Genomic DNA, 17,430 nt, shown 5'->3' on the forward strand with positions numbered 1-17,430 from the left:
CAACTTAAATAGGTCAAGTTCAACTCTGTTCGACCCAGCGATAACATTTGTAGATACAGTATTTTCACATCATTCTAAGGTCGTCTCACATCATACTAACGTGGAGTTGATAGTTATATAACATCTTTAATTGTGAATCATTTGAATTAGTGCGTGTTCATTACTATTTTCCCGATCTTGCGGACAGAATGGAAAGCAGTCGACGTCGCCCTAAGCACGTCATTTCGGATCCTCCCGATCCACTAACGGTGCTTTTAGGTACCTCAAGCACCTGTCATCATTCTCGTCGGTCGTGTTCATAAAATATTTATAATTACTGATACCATGCACGGCACGTTTTTTTTACAATAAAATCATTTTTTCTTACACTATTTCTAATTCAAATTTATTAAAATTTATTTTCTATTTTTTAGTTGGATTTTCTATAAAAGCGTATTTTGTTAGTTTTTTTAAACTATTATTTATTTGTCATTTTTTGGTTGAATTTCAATTTTTTCAATAATTTTTTTTAATATTAAATTGTCATTGGTCCTTAATAAGTATACCAAATTTCGAGTTAATGAGACGTTTTGAAGGGGTTCAAAATCATGTTAAAGACTCCGTTACATACTAACATGCATACGTCTGAAGCTAATAAAAGCGTATTAATTAAGCAAACAACTGGATAAAACATATTTACAACGAACATCATCAGAATTCAAAAATGAATAGTTTTAACACTTTTTTTTTCTTTTTTTGGTCAGGAGGAAATCGCTGGACTCCCATCCTCCACTGGGGATGGCGGGCGGGTATGTCGGAGTCGAATTGACTAAAACCTCCTGTCCCTGACCCTGACCGCGATGGTGCGTTGCGGCCGTTGCAGCAGCTTCGCTACCCCCACGGCCAGGGAAGTTTTAACACTAATGACTTTTGACTTTTCGATAATAACGATTGATAGCGTTTTATCACATCTTATATAAAAGTATCTGTGTAATTGTTTTAACATTTCTGCAATGTATCTTTTCTACACAGGTCAGTTTTTAATTCCTTTGTTGCTTACTATTATGTATATTTAAATATATTTGATTGTTTGTCTTGTAGGTTGTATGTAGGTGATACGAAGTTCACCGGGTCATCTAGTATATTTAATATTAGATAAATTAAAACACATCATGTTTTGAAGCTTAGTTTTATTTCTATGGACATAGATCTAAATCAGGTCAATGTACCAAGCAAATTTGTCCGGGTTGAAGTCCCTAGTGGAGTGTCCATAGGCTCTACGATCACCATCGCTGTCCGTTGATTGGCCTAGTTTCAGAAGTTTGTTGTACTCCTTGTTGATGATGTAGAACAGGAGTTTGCCTTTATGTCTGACTGGTTCCACATACCACAAGTGCCTGTCTGTGTCGTGGTTAGTAGATCCATAAGCTCCGTGGTCACCGTCTCTGTCTATCGTATTCCCAAGTTTCAAGAAGTACGCAATATCTATTGGACGAATCTTGAAGTATACCCTATCTCCTATCCAGTAAGGAACAAACTTCCACGTAACTCTAAACCTGGTCTTGGTATTGGGATCCCCGTAGGCAATTTTCTCGTCATCCAAATCCTCGCCGAGACTGTACTTTAGAGCGAAGTTATACGGGTAGCTGATTATTTTAACGAAGAACAGATCTTCGTGCATTCGGATCTCCCAAGGAAAGAGTGCTCGGACTATGAATGTACCCCTGGAAGCTGTGAGTTTGTATGCGTAATCAAATATTTGAGATTTGCCGTTATCGATAAGCCGGTTAACGACATTCGTAATAATAGAGTCATGTCTATCTCCATACAATATCGCGGTTCGATATACGGCCTTGTTGAAATCTCTTGAGACGACTTCGTTGTAGAGCGCATCTTCTATGCTCTTAGCCGCACTGTCGCTCAGTGCCAAAGTTGAGTTGATATTCTCGATACTCACAGTTGCTTCAGTGCTTGGTGAGTCGGTGCTACTGATGGTAGCTGCTACTGTACTGCTACCGGTATCATCGACAATGACGTTGGCACTGGCAGCCAGTGCCCATATCAAAATCACAGCAAATTCTTTGAAACCCATAGCTGTAACAAAATCATTGTTCCAAATTTTATTAAGCGACATGGTAATTAAATCTTCTTTAGTGGCATTAACAATTCGATTATTCTCAGTTTTTACTACAATTTTGAATCTTCTCGAAACGAGAAGACGACTTCTGAAACGAGTTCTCGAATTATCTCAATATAATGATAATAATTTTTAAGTCTATATTATTATTCACCTTGAATAATAAATAGTGTTTATAATACTTAAAAACAATAAGTAAATAAAAGTCTACTTGAGACTAATATAACATCAGACGGACACAATCAAGGCGGTAAATTAAGGAACGTTATTATTCACATTAAATAATATATAAATAGTATTTATAATACTTAAAAACAATTAGTAAATAAAAGTCTAGATACTTGAAACTAATGTAATATCAGACGGACACAACCAAGGCGGTGAATTAAGGAATTTGAGATATAGAGGAAATAATAAACGACGGTGATCAATTTATCTTACTATTGTAGATAAAAGATTGGACAAAGATATGAGTTTGATTTTATTCTGCAGTGTTATTTCTATCATGGAAGCTATTTGTGCTTTGGTATTATGATAAGTACATAATTTATACAAACAGTCAAATTTGTAAAACAGTAATAACACTAAATGTAAAACTAACCTATTGAAAGAAGGGTCGGAACTACAATGGAAACAGAATACGTTGGTGTCTTCTTATAGTCTGCGATAAACTTTGTTATCAAAACAACAGACAAAGGCCAGAAATTATATTTTTCATACATTCGTCTATCTGTTACCATTACTTTACTATTTGAAGGCTATGTGTTATCTACTGGGTGAGGTCAGCAGAGGGTGCTGTTGATAAGAGCATTGACAAGAGATTTAATATAGCGGTCTATCTACAAGGTCCCATAATAACTTTTACATACTATATTGTCAACCTGGTGTTAAGTGGTTACTGGGGCCCATAGAGATCTACAACGCCACACACCTTGAGATATAAGTTCTAAGGTCTCAGTATAGTTACAACGGCTGCCCCACCCTTCAAACCGAAATGCATTACTGCTTCACGGCAGAAATAGGCGGGGCGGTGGTACTGTTACATATGCCCCTCAATAATAACGCAATAGAAATAATAATGGAGACTAAGGCATTCTTGGCTGCATTGTCTCTACATAAAGACGATGTATTGCTAAAGCGCGGCAGAACAGATTTGGCTTGAGTAGCGGAAACAGATATCATTTGTACTACTTCTTTAATAAAATAAACTCAGTGCCAGTCACCGTTTCCTTTTTTTATAAAGAGCTCCTGGATCCACCCCGTAACAGGTCCACTGGTTAACTTAATGTCAGGTTTTTGTTCAGGGTTAAACATTTTTTTTTTTTTTTTTTCCTACCTATGCTGATAGCCTTGAGAGGCTATTTCAGCTTCGCCCTAACGTTAGTAGGTGAGCTCGCGGGGCTCAACCGGAGAGTTGCTAACACTGACCCTAGCAAGAGCAGTGCTTCGCAGAATCTACCACCGGATCGGAAACGCGACCCACTGAGAAGATCCGGCGAGAAACTCAGTGGGCTGTGTCTATGGGTTAGTTCGCTCGTCGAACCCTTCGTCGCAAGCGACGGGTTCGACGAGGACGGTGACCGGTGCTTGTGGTGCCTAAAAGCACCGTTAATGGATCAGGAGGATCCGTAATGACGTGCTTTGGGCGACGTCGACGGTTTACCATTCGGTCTACTGGGTCGGGTATGTAATTTCCAGCGGCTACGATGAGAGGGTTCTCATGTCGTGCCGCCTTCTCAAAATGGCGCAGCGATGCCGACTGTAGATACTTACTAAGGGAGTCGAGCTCCAGGTCGTCGTGGAGATCCACATTCCTAAGGAACCAAGGCGCTCCGACGGCTATCCTGCAGAATCGTGATTGAATAACCTGAAGGGATTTCAAGTTGGTGCGGGCTGCGTGAGCGAACACTACGCTTGCATACGTCATGACGGGGCGTATACAAGTTTTGTAGAGAGTTACCTTATTTCGGAGGGACAGTTTGCTTCGACTACAAAGCATTGGATAGAGTCGTCCTAGAATAAACGCGGCGCGGTCGCGTACCGTTTTTATATGGGGACGGAATGTCATCCCTCTGTCGAGGGTGACGCCTAGATATTTGACCTTCGAGACCCACGGAATGGGCTGGCCAAAGAGAGTGATGGGACTAACGGCGGAGGTGTTTGCGCGCCTACTACGGAGTGGGATGCTCGAAGTGATGTTCGGAGGGCGACCCCTTTTGAAGAGCACCGCTGCGCTTTTCGTGGGGTTGATGTCTATTCGCCATTTCCGGAACCACTGTCCCAGGGTGGCTACTGCGATCTGGAGTCGCCGATGAAGCAGCGACATCTTCCTACACGAGTAGTAGATAGCCGTGTCGTCGGCGAAGAGCGCTAGATGGGTCTCCGGAGACCGGGGTATATCATTGATATACAAACTAAATAATAACGGGGAGAGCGCGGAGCCTTGCGGGACTCCGGCGGTCAGTTGACGGGGACGAGAACGAGTTCCCTCTACTCGATATCGAAACGAACGGTTCGACAAGAAGTCTCGTATGATGAGCACGAGTCTGTCTGGCACTCCCATGTTGTACAGTTTATAAATTAAACCGTTGTGCCAGACTTTGTCGAACGCCTTCGCGATGTCGAAGAAGAGGGCGCCGGTCGGGATTTGTTTACGCCTATTTAGTCCTATCAGAATGTGCTCCGTGAGGCGGTGCACTTGTTGTACGCACGAGTGTTTAGAGCGGAATCCGAACTGTTCGTCAATGAGAATTTTGTTCGCGGTAACAAAATCCCAGAGGCGTTTCCTAAGGAGCCGTTCGTAAATTTTTCCTATCGTCGAGAGGAGACTAATCGGACGGTAACTAGAAGTTTCGTTTGTCGGTTTGCCCGGCTTATGTATACCGATAACGTCCGCTTCTTTCCACACCGCGGGAAAGATGCAGTGCGTCATAGCGGCATTTAAAATTGTAGCCAACATTGCTATCAGTTGGACTGGCAAAAATTTTAGCGCGCGGTTGTGGATGCCGTCGGAGCCGGGTGCCTTCCTAGGTTGGAGGTTATGGATCGCGTCTCTAACTTCGTCAGTGGTAATGGGGGGTAACGCGTCCGAGGGCGGCAGGGAAGCTCTGCGCTCGACCTCCCTGTCGACTAACTCGGTGTGTTCGGGGTCCGCGTGTTGAGTGCTGGTGGTGCACTGCTCTTGCAGTGCATCGGCCAGCAGCTCAGCCTTGTCATCGTCATCGAATGCCGGTGGTTGGCCTGAAGGGCGTATGAGGGGAGGCATAGTAGCGGTAGTTTCGGATTTGAGAGTCCTAGCTAGTCGCCAGTATGCTTGGTGGGAGGGCGCGAGTTGTTCTAGATAACTATGCCAATTATCGTTACGCGCGTCGCTTAAGCGGGAGTGGACTTCGCGTTGTAGACGACGCATCCGAATCCGGTTTGAATGCGTGGGAAGACGATCGTAGGCCCGGATTGCCGCGTTCCTAACTCTTAAGAGATTCCTAAGATCGGGGGACAGTCTGATGCGGTGGAAGCTGTCCTCCACATCGACTTCTTTAGAAGATCTAATGATCGCGGAAGATATGTGATCGGTAATGATGTTTATGGATTCGACGGTGTCCTCGGGGGATAGATTCGAATCCGGGCCGTAAGGGAGGATTGGCGGAGCGGTGTCGGCTAGGCACGTGCCCAGCTTATTCCAATCCACCATGGTCCTCGTAACAGTGACTGGGTTGTGGGGGCGACCGAGCTGCATAACGACAGGTCGGTGGTCTGAGTCGAGCTCTGACATTGCTTCGATGGAACGCAAGCGCAGAGTTACGTTCCTAAGCAATGCCAGGTCTATAGTGCTCGGACGGAGCGCGATGTTATACGGATAACATGTTGGAGTTGGGGGACCGACTATTTCAAAGGTGAGGTCGTCTATAAACGCGTCGAGACGCCTACCGTTAACGTTAGTACGATGGCAGTTCCACCTAGTGTGGTGGCAATTTAAATCGCCTGCCAGGATGACGGAGTCTCCCATGCCGAACAGTGACTCGATGTCACTGCTCAGAAGGGGCTTGTCCGGGGGGAGATAAACGGATGCGATGACGATCGGCTGGTGTCCCGTCAGCGAGATACGGCACACTGACGCCTCGATATGTGAGAGCGAGGGAGTATCGAGAGGGACAACGTGCAGGGCCCGCCTATAGTAAATGGCAGTCCCACCTTTGGAGGCGGTGAGTCTGTCATTCCTAACCATGACGTAATTCGCGACTTTCGGGTCGCGACGCGAGGGCTTCAGACAGGTTTCCTGCACTAATAGAATATCTACAAGATTATCGCGGAGGAATTCGAAAATTTGATCGCGTTGCCGCGCGAGTCCGTTAGCATTATAGAATGCTAACGTAAGGGAATACGGTTTTTCTCTACCTTTTTGCGCCATTGGTTACCGGTAAAGATTTACAAAGTGCGGGACACGGACTCGTATACGTCCATGTGGTCGAACGCGGCCGCGAGCCGCTGTTCGGGGGTTACCGACCTACGGATAGCGTCTGCGAACGATCGCAGACGGTCGAAGTTGACCGCAGTGACGAAGTCGCGCACGAGCGCGAAGTCGTTGGCGGCAGAGGGTTGCGGGGGACGGAACGCGGGCGCGGGGCGAGGTGCGAGCAGGGGCTGGGGCGCGGGGCGTGTCGCGAGCGGGGGCGGGGGTGCGGTTTGCGTTCCCGCCTTCGTATACGGCAGCGGTTTTTTCCACGCCGAGACCGTGGGAACTGCAGCCGGCACGAAGGCGGGTTTCGGCACTGAAGGCGCCGAAGTCTTTGGGCCGACGGTTCGGGGGGCTGGGTGGGTCGGACGTTTACGCGGAGCCCTAGGACATCCACGGTAGTTCGCGGGGTGCCCTTGCTTAAGGCATAGGACACAGCTTGGAGGTTCGGTCGCGGTTTCCCTAACTCGCGAGCAATCTAATGTGGCGTGATCGCCGAGGCATTTTACGCAGCGGGGGCGCGCGTGGCAATTACGAGCCGAGTGGCCGTAAAGCTGGCATCTGTAGCACTGCCCGGGAGTACCACGTTTATGGGGGGCTTCGATTGAGATCCCGGATAGGCCGCAAATTGTCGTGAGACATGCGATCTTCTTTTTGGCCTCCGGGGTGGGTTCTAGAGCTACCAGGATCATGTTGTAGGGCTGCTTGCCCCGCCCACTGTGCATCCGGTGCACGCTAACTAACGGGAGGGACTGAGCGGTCAGATCCTCCTTTATGTAATCGATGTCTAACTCCTTGGGGACTCCGCGTATCACTACGCGGAGCTCGCGGTCCTCCTGAAGAGCATAGGTGTGAAAACCTATGTTCTCCTTTCGGAGGTATGAAGAGAGGGCCCTATGGTCGCCCGGCGTTGCGACCTTTATCTGAATCCCATGCGCGACGTTACGCGCATGGGTGTAATTAATTTTGTTGGCCTGAAGGGCCTGGGACACGCGATTCCACGCTGTCTTCTCTTGAAGTATCAGCGGGGGCGGGGCAGCTACTTTAGGAGCGGGCGCGGGCTTGGGACGCGGCGGCGGGGTTACGCGGCGAGCGGAGTCCGACTCCGGTGTCACGACTACCTGCGGGCGGGAGGCGGTCGCGGATTTAGTTTGCTTCGTCGTGGAGCTCCGGGACTCCACGGCGCGAGTACGCTTTTTGCCGCGCGTTACGGTTTGGAACCCATCCGAAGTTCCAGGCTGAGGGCTTGACGCGGATTCGAAATCCATCTCCGATTCGGTATCGGAGCCTGAACTCGAAACGATCGAGGTCGCGACGGACGAAGCGCGCGATGACGTAATCGACGCGGGCGCGGGGGTGGGGGTAGCGTTAGGCGCTATGTGAGTCGCATCGTTGGAACGTGCGCTCGAACTTGACGCGGCGGCGGGGGGCGCGCGGCGTGCCTCCGAGGCACGTTTGAGATACGCGGCGACGGACGCGGGGGGGGAGGGATTGCCACGAGAGGCCCTAAATTCGAGATACTCGGCCCTAATTGACGGGTACCTATCCCGGAGGAACCCGACAATATCACTAGCACTATCTTCATGCTCCATTCTTCGGCCTTCTTGCCCGGGGGGGGCGGCCCCGGGACTTTTGTTGAACTCGCCGAAAGGCGAGGCCCCGGATAGGATTCGTAACCCCCCTGTGCTGCAGGACAGCAAGGAGCAGGGGGGGGGAATGCCTATGCCGTGAAAACGGCAATCGGCGGGGAAAAGGAAAGGAACCCGCTCGGGCTGTATAATGCTACAGCAGGCAGAATCGCGAGCGGGGGTCTAGTCTTGAAAAAGACTGTTGTTTTTGGGAAGGGTTAGGAAATCGCTAGCCTGTGAGTGCCACAGGAAGCTGAACGTAGCGATTGGTTTTGCCTTGAAAAAGGCAGTTGGTAAGGGTGGGTTCGCGGTTACAAAACTTTAGCGCACAAAAATGGACCTCGATACGCAGATCGCAAGCGACCAACGGATCGGCACGTCCGCACTACTGAATTGTACGCACGATGTATTCACGGTCACTACACTGTCGAGCACAACTGTGAGTTCTGAGACGCAGCTCGCAAGCGGGCCACGGATCGGAAAGCACGTCCGCGCACGACCGAGTCGTGAGCGAGAATGAATGGGGTTAAACAAAATGATAATCTTCTATATATATATATGTTGGCACAAGACAGGGATGGCTGAGCGGTAGTTTCCGTCATCACTCGTATTTGGTTGAACTCAGTTTATAAAAAGTCAATAAAACCTTTGAATAATAATTATTGAAACTCAACTCACACAACTTTCACAATGACAGGATAAACCGACAGTTTCGTTGCACATATCGACAGACCGACTGACTGACTGACTGACTGACTGCCAGAGTCTCACTGACTGAGACGGACGGAATGACTGTCTGACACGGAATGCTACGACTCTGTCCACGTACCGCCATTTTATACTGTGGCGTTACGGAGTCTACCCTTCGTTTTGTGATATTTATTAAAACAACATTTCATTATTTAAAATAATTATCAAAACCACCGTCTTAATATTACTAAAAGTCGTTATCCACGACAACTAAAAGTCGTTATCCACGACATATATATAAAAGAAAGTCGTGTTAGTTACACTATTTATAACTCAAGAACGGCTGAACTGATTTGGCTGAAAATTGCTGAAGAGGTAGCTTAGAACCAGGAGAAAGACATAGGATACTTTTTATCACATTCCCATGGGACGTGACATAAAACGTGGTATGACAAAACGCAACTGATATGGAATAACAAAACGCAACTGACAGCTAAACGTAATATATTCTATGAGTGATGGGTAATTATAGTAGAATTTTGAAGTTGACCGCTTGATGTCAACTGACAGCTAAACGTTGGATGGTTATATTTATCTATCTCTTAGGTTTATGGCGTTTCCTTTTAGATTTCGCCAATGTCAAGTGTATTTAATACTCTGCTTTCTATAGCGGGCTTCGTGAACGAGCAAGGTTAATTAAATTATTAATTAATTAATTAAGGTAAATCACATTCAATGAAAATTGAAAACTAGTTTGAAGTTAACCGGTTGATGTGTGTGAAACAAACCGTGTAGCGGAACAAAGTTCGCCGGGTCCGCTAGTATTATAATATTTTACTGTTTACTATAATTTTATTTTATATTTCATTTACATTAAGTTCTGCCATTTATTGCTTATGTTGGTGTTGCATACGCGTCTATCTTGGCGACTTTTTTTTCCTACCCATGTCTTGAGAGACTATGCCAGCGTAATCGAGAGAGTAATCTTGGCGATTTGTCCGACATCACGTTTTGTTCGGGTAACCCCGCATCCCGTTTCCGCGCGACCTCTTCATTTGGGTATCACCGACACCATCCATTAAAAACAACAATTGAATTCAAAACTTATTTTATTTTATATACATGGGAAACATGGAATAGTTTTGTTGAAATACACTTATATCAATTTAATGTACCAAGCGAATTTGTCTGGGTTAAAGTCCTTTTCCGAGTGCCCATAGGCTACACGATCACCATCCCAGTCCTTTGATTTTCCGAGCTTCAAGAGTTCGTCGTACTCCTTGTTAATGATATAGAACAGGAGCTTGCCATTATGTCTAACTGGCTTGACATACCACAAGTGCCTGTCTGTGTCGTGGTTAGTAGATCCATAAGCTCCGTGGTCACCGTCTCTGTCTCTCGTATTCCCAAGCTTCAAAAAGTACGCAATATTTATTGGACGAATCTTGAAGTATACTCTATCGCCTATCCAGTAAGGAACAAACTTCCACGTAACTTTAAACCTGGTACTGGTGTCAGAATCACCATAGGCTGTTTTATCGCCGGCGAAGTCTACGCCACGACTGTATTTGAGAGCAAAATCGTACTTATAGCTGATTATTTTAACGAACAGCAGGTCTTCGTGCATTCGTATCTCAATAGGGAAAAGTGCTCGGACAATGAATGTACCCCTGGAAGCTGTGAGTTTGTATGCGTAATCAAATATTTGGGACTGGCCGTCATTGATGAGCCGGTGAACGACATTCGAAATAATAGAGTCGTGTCCTGCTCCATACAATAGCGCGGTTCGATATACGGCCTTGTCGAAATCTCTTGAGACGACTTCGTTGTAGAGCTCATCTTCGATGTTCTTAGCGGAGGTACTAGCAATGTCGCTCGATGCCAAAGATGAGTTGATCTTCTCACTCACAGTTGCTTCAGTGCTTGATGAGTCGGTGCTACTGACGGTAGCTGCTACTGTACTACCAGTATCATCGATACTGATGTTGGCATTAGCAGCCAGTGCACACATCAAAATCACAGCAAATTCTTTGAGCCCTATAGCTGTAATAAAACCAATGTTCCAGATTTCATTAAGTGACATGGTAATTAAGTCTTCTTTAGTGCAATTATCATTTCCCTTATTCTCAACATTTAAAGGTGCATTTCAAATAGCATTTATTAATTAACGAATTTTTACTAGAATTTTGAATGTTAACGAGTTCTCGAATTATCTCAATACAATGATAATAATTTTTAAGTTACCATTATTGTTCATCTTGAACAATAAATAGTGCTTATAATATAATACTTAAAAATAATTTAGTAAACAAAAGTTGATTTGAGACTACAATAATATCAGGTGGGCACAACCAAGACGGTGAATTTGAGGCATTTGAAATATAGAGGAAATAATAAACGACGGTGATCATTTTATATTACTACTGTAGATAAAAGATTGGACAAATATATGAGCTTGATTTTATTCTGCGGTGTTATTTCTATAATGGAAGTCATTTGTGCTTTAGTATGATAAGTAATTTATACAAATGGTAAAACTTTTAACACAGTAATAAAACTAAAGGTAAAACTAACCTGTTCAACGAAGGGTTGGAACTACAATGGAAACAGTATACACCGTGGTCTTCTTATAGTCTGCGACAAACTTTGTTATCAAAACAACAGTCAAAGGTCAGAAATTCTATTTTTCATACATTCGTCTATCTGTTATATTTTTTTTCCTACCTAACCTGATAGCCTTGAGAGGCTATTTCAGCGTAACCTTAACTAGTAGGTGAGCTCACGGGGCTCAAACCTGACGACGTTGCTAACACGAACCCTAGCTAGAGCTGTGCTTCGCAGAGTCTACCACCGGATCGGATACGCGCCCCACTGAGAAGATCCGGCGAGAAACTCAGTGGGCTGTGTCTGTGGGTTAATTTACTCGTCGAGCCCTTCGTCGCAAGCGACGGGTTCGACGAGAACGATGACCGGTGCTTGAGGTACCTTAAAGCATCGTTAGTGGATCGGGAGGATCCGAAATGACGTGTTTTTTGGGCGATATCGACTGTTTTCCATTCTGTCTGCAAGATCGGGAACTGTTACCATTATTATTTGAAGGCTATCTGCTATCTACTGGAAGAGGTCAGAGGGTGCTGTTGACAAGAGTCTGTTTGGCCACCAATCACAAGATGCAAGTATGCGACTCCGGGGCAGCTGTAATTCCTTCATTATCCCTTCATTCCGCGATTCCTGAGAGATGGCAGCACGATTGCGGTATCGTCGGAACTCAGCTAACTTCCTGCTAGACAGAGCCTAGCCGATGGAGGCGCGTAAACGCCATTACACTTACCAACCAGCCTTCTTGAAGAGCGGTGCCTCCGTCCTAAGAACTGTCATACGTTTCGTCTGCTAAGCTCGATCATCACCCTATGATGTCTGATGATGGTGTTAATAATTGTGGCTTCTCCGACACCCATGTATATATTTAACAGCTGTCGCAAAAATGGGAACTGGGAACATATGAACTACTGTCTTTAAAAAAGGTAGTATTAGTGGTGTTCCGAAGGCCTTTTCAGTTTCACCAAGACAGGTAGGCGGGTAAAGACTTAGCCAGGAGGGGTGCGATTTGCTAATAGCAATAATGCGTGATATAAAATTCATACATAGTAAAACCGAAACACGTAAAAGTAATATATAACTAGTCTGGCGATAAATACTGTTACATAAAAACTTTTCTTTTGTTCAACTTTTTAATTATTTTGAATTTGTATGTGTATGTTATTGTATATTATTTTAAAAACTTCTTTCGATTTTGCGCCATTTCACGTATTTTTTCGTGTTCATTATCATATTATAATATGGAATAGGTGTTAAAGAAAATAGAATTTCAGTGATCGCCTTACACAAAGTGGATACGGAGCCGTCGGTCATATTCCAGACACTACAAAAGCTTGGTGTCAGCCGTCTGTTCAACATCAATAGATACAACAACACTTTTGTCGAAGACCAGAAAAGGTCGGGGCGGCCGCGTGCTGTTAGAACTATAAAGGCTGTTAATGCTGTTAAAGCGAGAATTCGCCGAAACCTCATTATTATTCTTTTTTTTTTATTGCTTAGATGGGTGGACGAGCTCACAGCCCGCCTGGTGTGAAGTGGTTAATGGAGCCCATAGAAATCCACAACGTAAATGCGCCACCCACCTTGAGATATAAGTTCTGAGGTCTCAAGTATGGTTACAACGGCTGCTCCACCCTTCAAATCGAAACGCATTACTGCTTCACGGCAGAAATAGGCAGGGTGGTGGTACCCACCCGCGTGGACACACAAATGGTCCTACCACCAGTAGGAAGCAAAAAATCTTATCACGAGAAATGAAGATTCTAGGACTCTGTCGCGTATTATAAAACAAGACCTGAAGCTTGGTGGTTATCGTCGATATGTAGGACATACCCTAAATAAATATTTACAATTTTCACGATTGAAGAATACTACAATAAGCAAAATGATAAAGTGTACGCTCACAGTTCTCTAAAGAAGCTGCTCAAGTGGTCGGAAAGTTACAACGTGGTCATCATCCTGAGTCAGTGATGATTTGGTGAGGCGTGTCTTATCAAGGAGTCACAAAACTACTTTTTTTGTGAAAAAGGAGTGAAATCTTCAGCCAAAGTGTATCAAGATACAATCTTGGATCATGTTGTGAAATGTCTCAGCAATAGACTTTTTAAAACTATACCGTGGACTTTCCAGCAGGACTCTGCACCTAAACACAAGGCACGAACTACCCAAGCCTGGTTTGAAACAAACGTTCCGGACTTTATAAGAGCTGAAGAGTGGCCCTCATCTAGCCCAGACCTCACCTTTTAGACTTAAAATTATGGTCAGTTTTAGAGGACATGACCTGCTCTAAACGACACGGCGACATTGAGTCTTTTAAAAAAAACACGTGTGGCACTCGGAGACTGCCGTGGTAAAGCTATTGCATAGCAATTTTTATCAATTTATGCAATTATAAACCGACAATAATAATTTAATTAAAACAACAATAAAATAAGACCACGCTATATTTATAAACATTAACAAAAGCAAAACATTAACTGTCCCCTTCACACTCATAACCTAGACCGCGCGAGGGAGAGATGGGCAGACTTTTCATGATGTGCATGCGGCAGTGCGACGTCACGCCGCGCGCTTATTCACAAACACTACACAAGCGCAACGTGTGAATGTGTTTAACGCGAGCTACATAGTAGGCGTAGTGGGGGTGTCAGGTTATTTTCGTTACGGAATTTCTTGATTCAGTCGTCGCGCTCAAGGCCCGCGATAGAAGCTATGCAATAGCTCAAAATCTTTGGAGCAAGCAATGGCCAAATTTCCCTTGGAAACAGTGCATAAATCCATAGATTCGTGGCCAAACAGATTAAGATCCCGTATGGGCTAAAGGTGCCCATTCCCACCCCCGATTACTCTCTTTAGACGACCCATACCCTGGACCAGGAAGGTCAAGTACCTGGGCGTTACCCTGGATGCATCGATGACATTCCGCCCGCATATAAAATCAGTCCGTGACCGTGCCGCGTTTATTCTCAGTAGACTCTACCCCATGATCTGTAAGCGGAGTAAAATGTCCCTTCGGAACAAGGTGACACTTTACAAAACTTGCATTAGGCCCGTCATGACTTACGCGAGTGTGGTGTTCGCTCACGCGGCCCGCACACACATAGACACCCTCCAATCTTTACAATCCCGCTTTTGCAGGTTAGCCGTCGGAGCTCCGTGGTTCGTGAGGAACGTTGACCTACACGACGACCTGGGCCTCGAATCTATCCAGAAATACATGAAGTCAGCGTCGGAACGGTACTTCGATAAGGCTATGCGTCATGATAATCGCCTTATCGTTGCCGCCGCTGACTACTCCCCGAATCCTGATCACGCAGGAGCCAGTCACCGTCGACGCCCTAGACACGTCCTTACGGATCCATCAGATCCAATAACCTTTGCATTAGACGCCTTCAGCTCTAACACTAGCAGCAGGCTTAGGGACCTTGGTAACCGTACTCGTCGAACTCGACAAAGAGTTCGCCGTGCAACCTAACCCGTGAATCAGCTCGCTGAGTTTCTCGCCGGATCTTCTCAGCGGGTCGCGATTCCGATCCGGTAGTAGATTCATTCGCGAAGCAGCTACTCTTGAGCTGTGAGGTCTCCTTCGGAGGCGCTCGGGTAGCTGTTAGCAAATCCCACCTCTCCTGGCTGAGCCTTGCTCGCCCACGTGTCCTGGTGAAACTGGAAAGGCCTCCGGGCCACCAGTAATCTTTCAATCATAAAAAAAAAGGTGCCCATTCCGAATAGAATATTTTATTTTTATTTTTTACTGAGACTTTAATAAATATGTAGGTATACATTTTAATAATATTAGGTTACCCTAATTAAAAAAAATGCATTTTCATTTGTAACAGAACTTTATAGCTGGACCAGGTAGCTAGCTCAATTCATTGAGATTAAAATGAAATTTAACCATGAAGTTAAATTTCGCTGAAAAATAATGACTTCTTGTTGTTTGTTCGGTCGCTTTTTTCTAGTAATGGAAAATAACACACATCTACGGGTGGAGTTATCTTTAGGTCAAAAATGTTTTATTTTAATTATAACGTAAATATCTAATACAAACTTACTAGAGTAAAATTAAGTCGGATTTTTATATCGAAGTTAAAACTCTTTGATTTAATATAGCGCGATATTTATGAGATCCCATAATAACTTTTACATATTAATAAATATTGCAATATACTAGATTTTTTTTGTGTGCTTTGATAGGTGGACGAACTCACAGCCTACCTGGTGTTAAGTGGTTACTTTAGCCCATAGACATCTACAAAGTAAATGCGCCACCCACCTTAAGATATAAGTTCTAAGGTCTCAGTATAGTATAGTTAAAAATAAACAGGGCAGTGGTATCTCCTACCGGCTTTAAATGGTTCTCATGTAAAGTTGCAAAAATGTCGATAGCCTTTCACCCTTCGATATACGGTTAGTAAATAATTATCGAATGGTAAACCGTCGACGTCGCCTAAAGCACGTCATTATGGATCCTCCTGATCCATTAACGGTGCTTTTAGGCACCACAAGCACCGGTCACCGTCGAACCCGTCGCTTGCGACGAAGGGCTCGACGAGCGAATTAACCCATAGACACAGCCCACTGAGTTTCTCGCCGGATCTTCTCAGTGGGTCGCGTTTCCGATCCGGTGGTAGATTCTGCGAAGCACTGCTCTTGCTAGGGCCAGTGTTAGCAACACTCTGGTTTGAGCCCCGTGAGCTCACCCATCCACGTTAGGGTGAAGCTGAAATAGCCTCTCAAGGCTATCAGCATAACACTAAAAAAAAAAAAAAATTAAGTTCATAAAAACGTATTATGTAATGCTTTATAATTTCTGATGACCTGACACGGTGTTGTCAAGGGAGATGTGGCGACCAAACGTAATATTTTGTTTAGATTAAATGAGACGCAGCCTCGACACCAAATTTTAAGATAAGGTTAAGTCTACTATCTCTAAACATACAACGTCCGTTGCCTAATATAATTAAAACAAGCGCTGTGTTTGTATCCTTGTGTTTTTCCTTATAGTTTCAGTTCGATGGAAGATAGAACCCACTCACGGCCCATCTAATGTTATGTGCTTACCGAAACGAATAGACATCATAATTTGAATGCCGCCAATTACGTTAAGATGTGAGATCTTTCTCAATAAATGGACTATTTAACATTGAAGGAATTTTTCAAATCGGACCACAAGTTCCTGAGATTAGAGCGTTAAAAAAAAAAAAAAAACTCTTCAGCTTTATAATATTAAGTATAGATGTCCTATCCTTCAAGCTGTAACGCATTATTGTTTTGCAGGAATAGGCAGGTTGGTAGATTTTTTTTTCTTTTTGGTAGGGGTCCGAACCCCTTACGAAGTGTCCACGCCTAGGAGGTGCGCGGGGTATACAGGAATTGACAATCTACTGATGTTGGGTGTAGACCGCGGACACAAGGATGTTTTAGGGCCCAAGGTTTCTGGGTTCTCTCCGAACGAGATCACAACCCGCCCGATTACCAGTGTACCAATAAATCTATATATATAAAAATGAATTGCTGTTTGTTAGTCTCGCTAAAACTCGAGAACGGCTGGACCGATTTGGCTAATTTTGGTCTTGAATTATTTGTGGAAGTCCAGAGAAGGTTTAAAAGGTAGATAAATATGAAAATGCTCGGAGTTAAATAAAAATAACAATTTTGTTTTTCCTTTGATATGTCCCCCGTCGGACGGATCCCTTTTGTTTGTTTTAAGTTTATTTTATACAAAAGTTTAGGTATTTTATTTATCGATTGAGGCACTACGAAGTTTTTTTTTTTATGATTGAAAGTTTACTGGTGGCCCGAAGGCCTTTCCAGTTTCACCAGGACAGGTGGGCGAGCAAAGGCTCAGCCAAGAGGGGTGGAATTTGCTAACAACTGCCCGAGCGCCGCCGAAGGAGACCTAACAACTCAAGAGCAATTGTTTCGCGAATGAATCTACTACCGGA

At 44.7% G+C, this 17,430-nt stretch overlaps 2 protein-coding genes across 2 annotated transcripts; both read right to left on the minus strand.

Moving 5' to 3' along the window:
- Positions 1–1,177: 1,177 nt before the first annotated feature.
- On the minus strand, positions 1,178–2,071 carry LOC114242442 (microvitellogenin). Its single transcript, XM_028173580.2, has one exon. It carries the CDS (start codon positions 2,069–2,071, stop codon positions 1,190–1,192), a length of 882 nt encoding a protein of 293 aa, XP_028029381.2. The 3' UTR covers positions 1,178–1,189.
- Positions 2,072–10,017: 7,946 nt separating this feature from the next.
- LOC114242444 (microvitellogenin) lies at positions 10,018–10,970 on the minus strand. The gene has a single exon (XM_028173582.2). It carries the CDS (start codon positions 10,968–10,970, stop codon positions 10,044–10,046), a length of 927 nt encoding a protein of 308 aa, XP_028029383.2. The 3' UTR covers positions 10,018–10,043.
- Positions 10,971–17,430: the final 6,460 nt, after the last annotated feature.

Source organism: Bombyx mandarina, chromosome 20, assembly GCF_030267445.1.
Source record: "Bombyx mandarina strain Sakado chromosome 20, ASM3026744v2".
Lineage (NCBI taxonomy): Eukaryota > Metazoa > Arthropoda > Insecta > Lepidoptera > Bombycidae > Bombyx > Bombyx mandarina.

Bases quoted from the DNA above. Each gene is read 5' to 3' on its own strand.
- LOC114242444 (XM_028173582.2), bottom strand. From the start codon at position 10,970: ATGTCACTTAATGAAATCTGGAACATTGGTTTTATTACAGCTATAGGG.
- LOC114242442 (XM_028173580.2), bottom strand. From the start codon at position 2,071: ATGGGTTTCAAAGAATTTGCTGTGATTTTGATATGGGCACTGGCTGCC.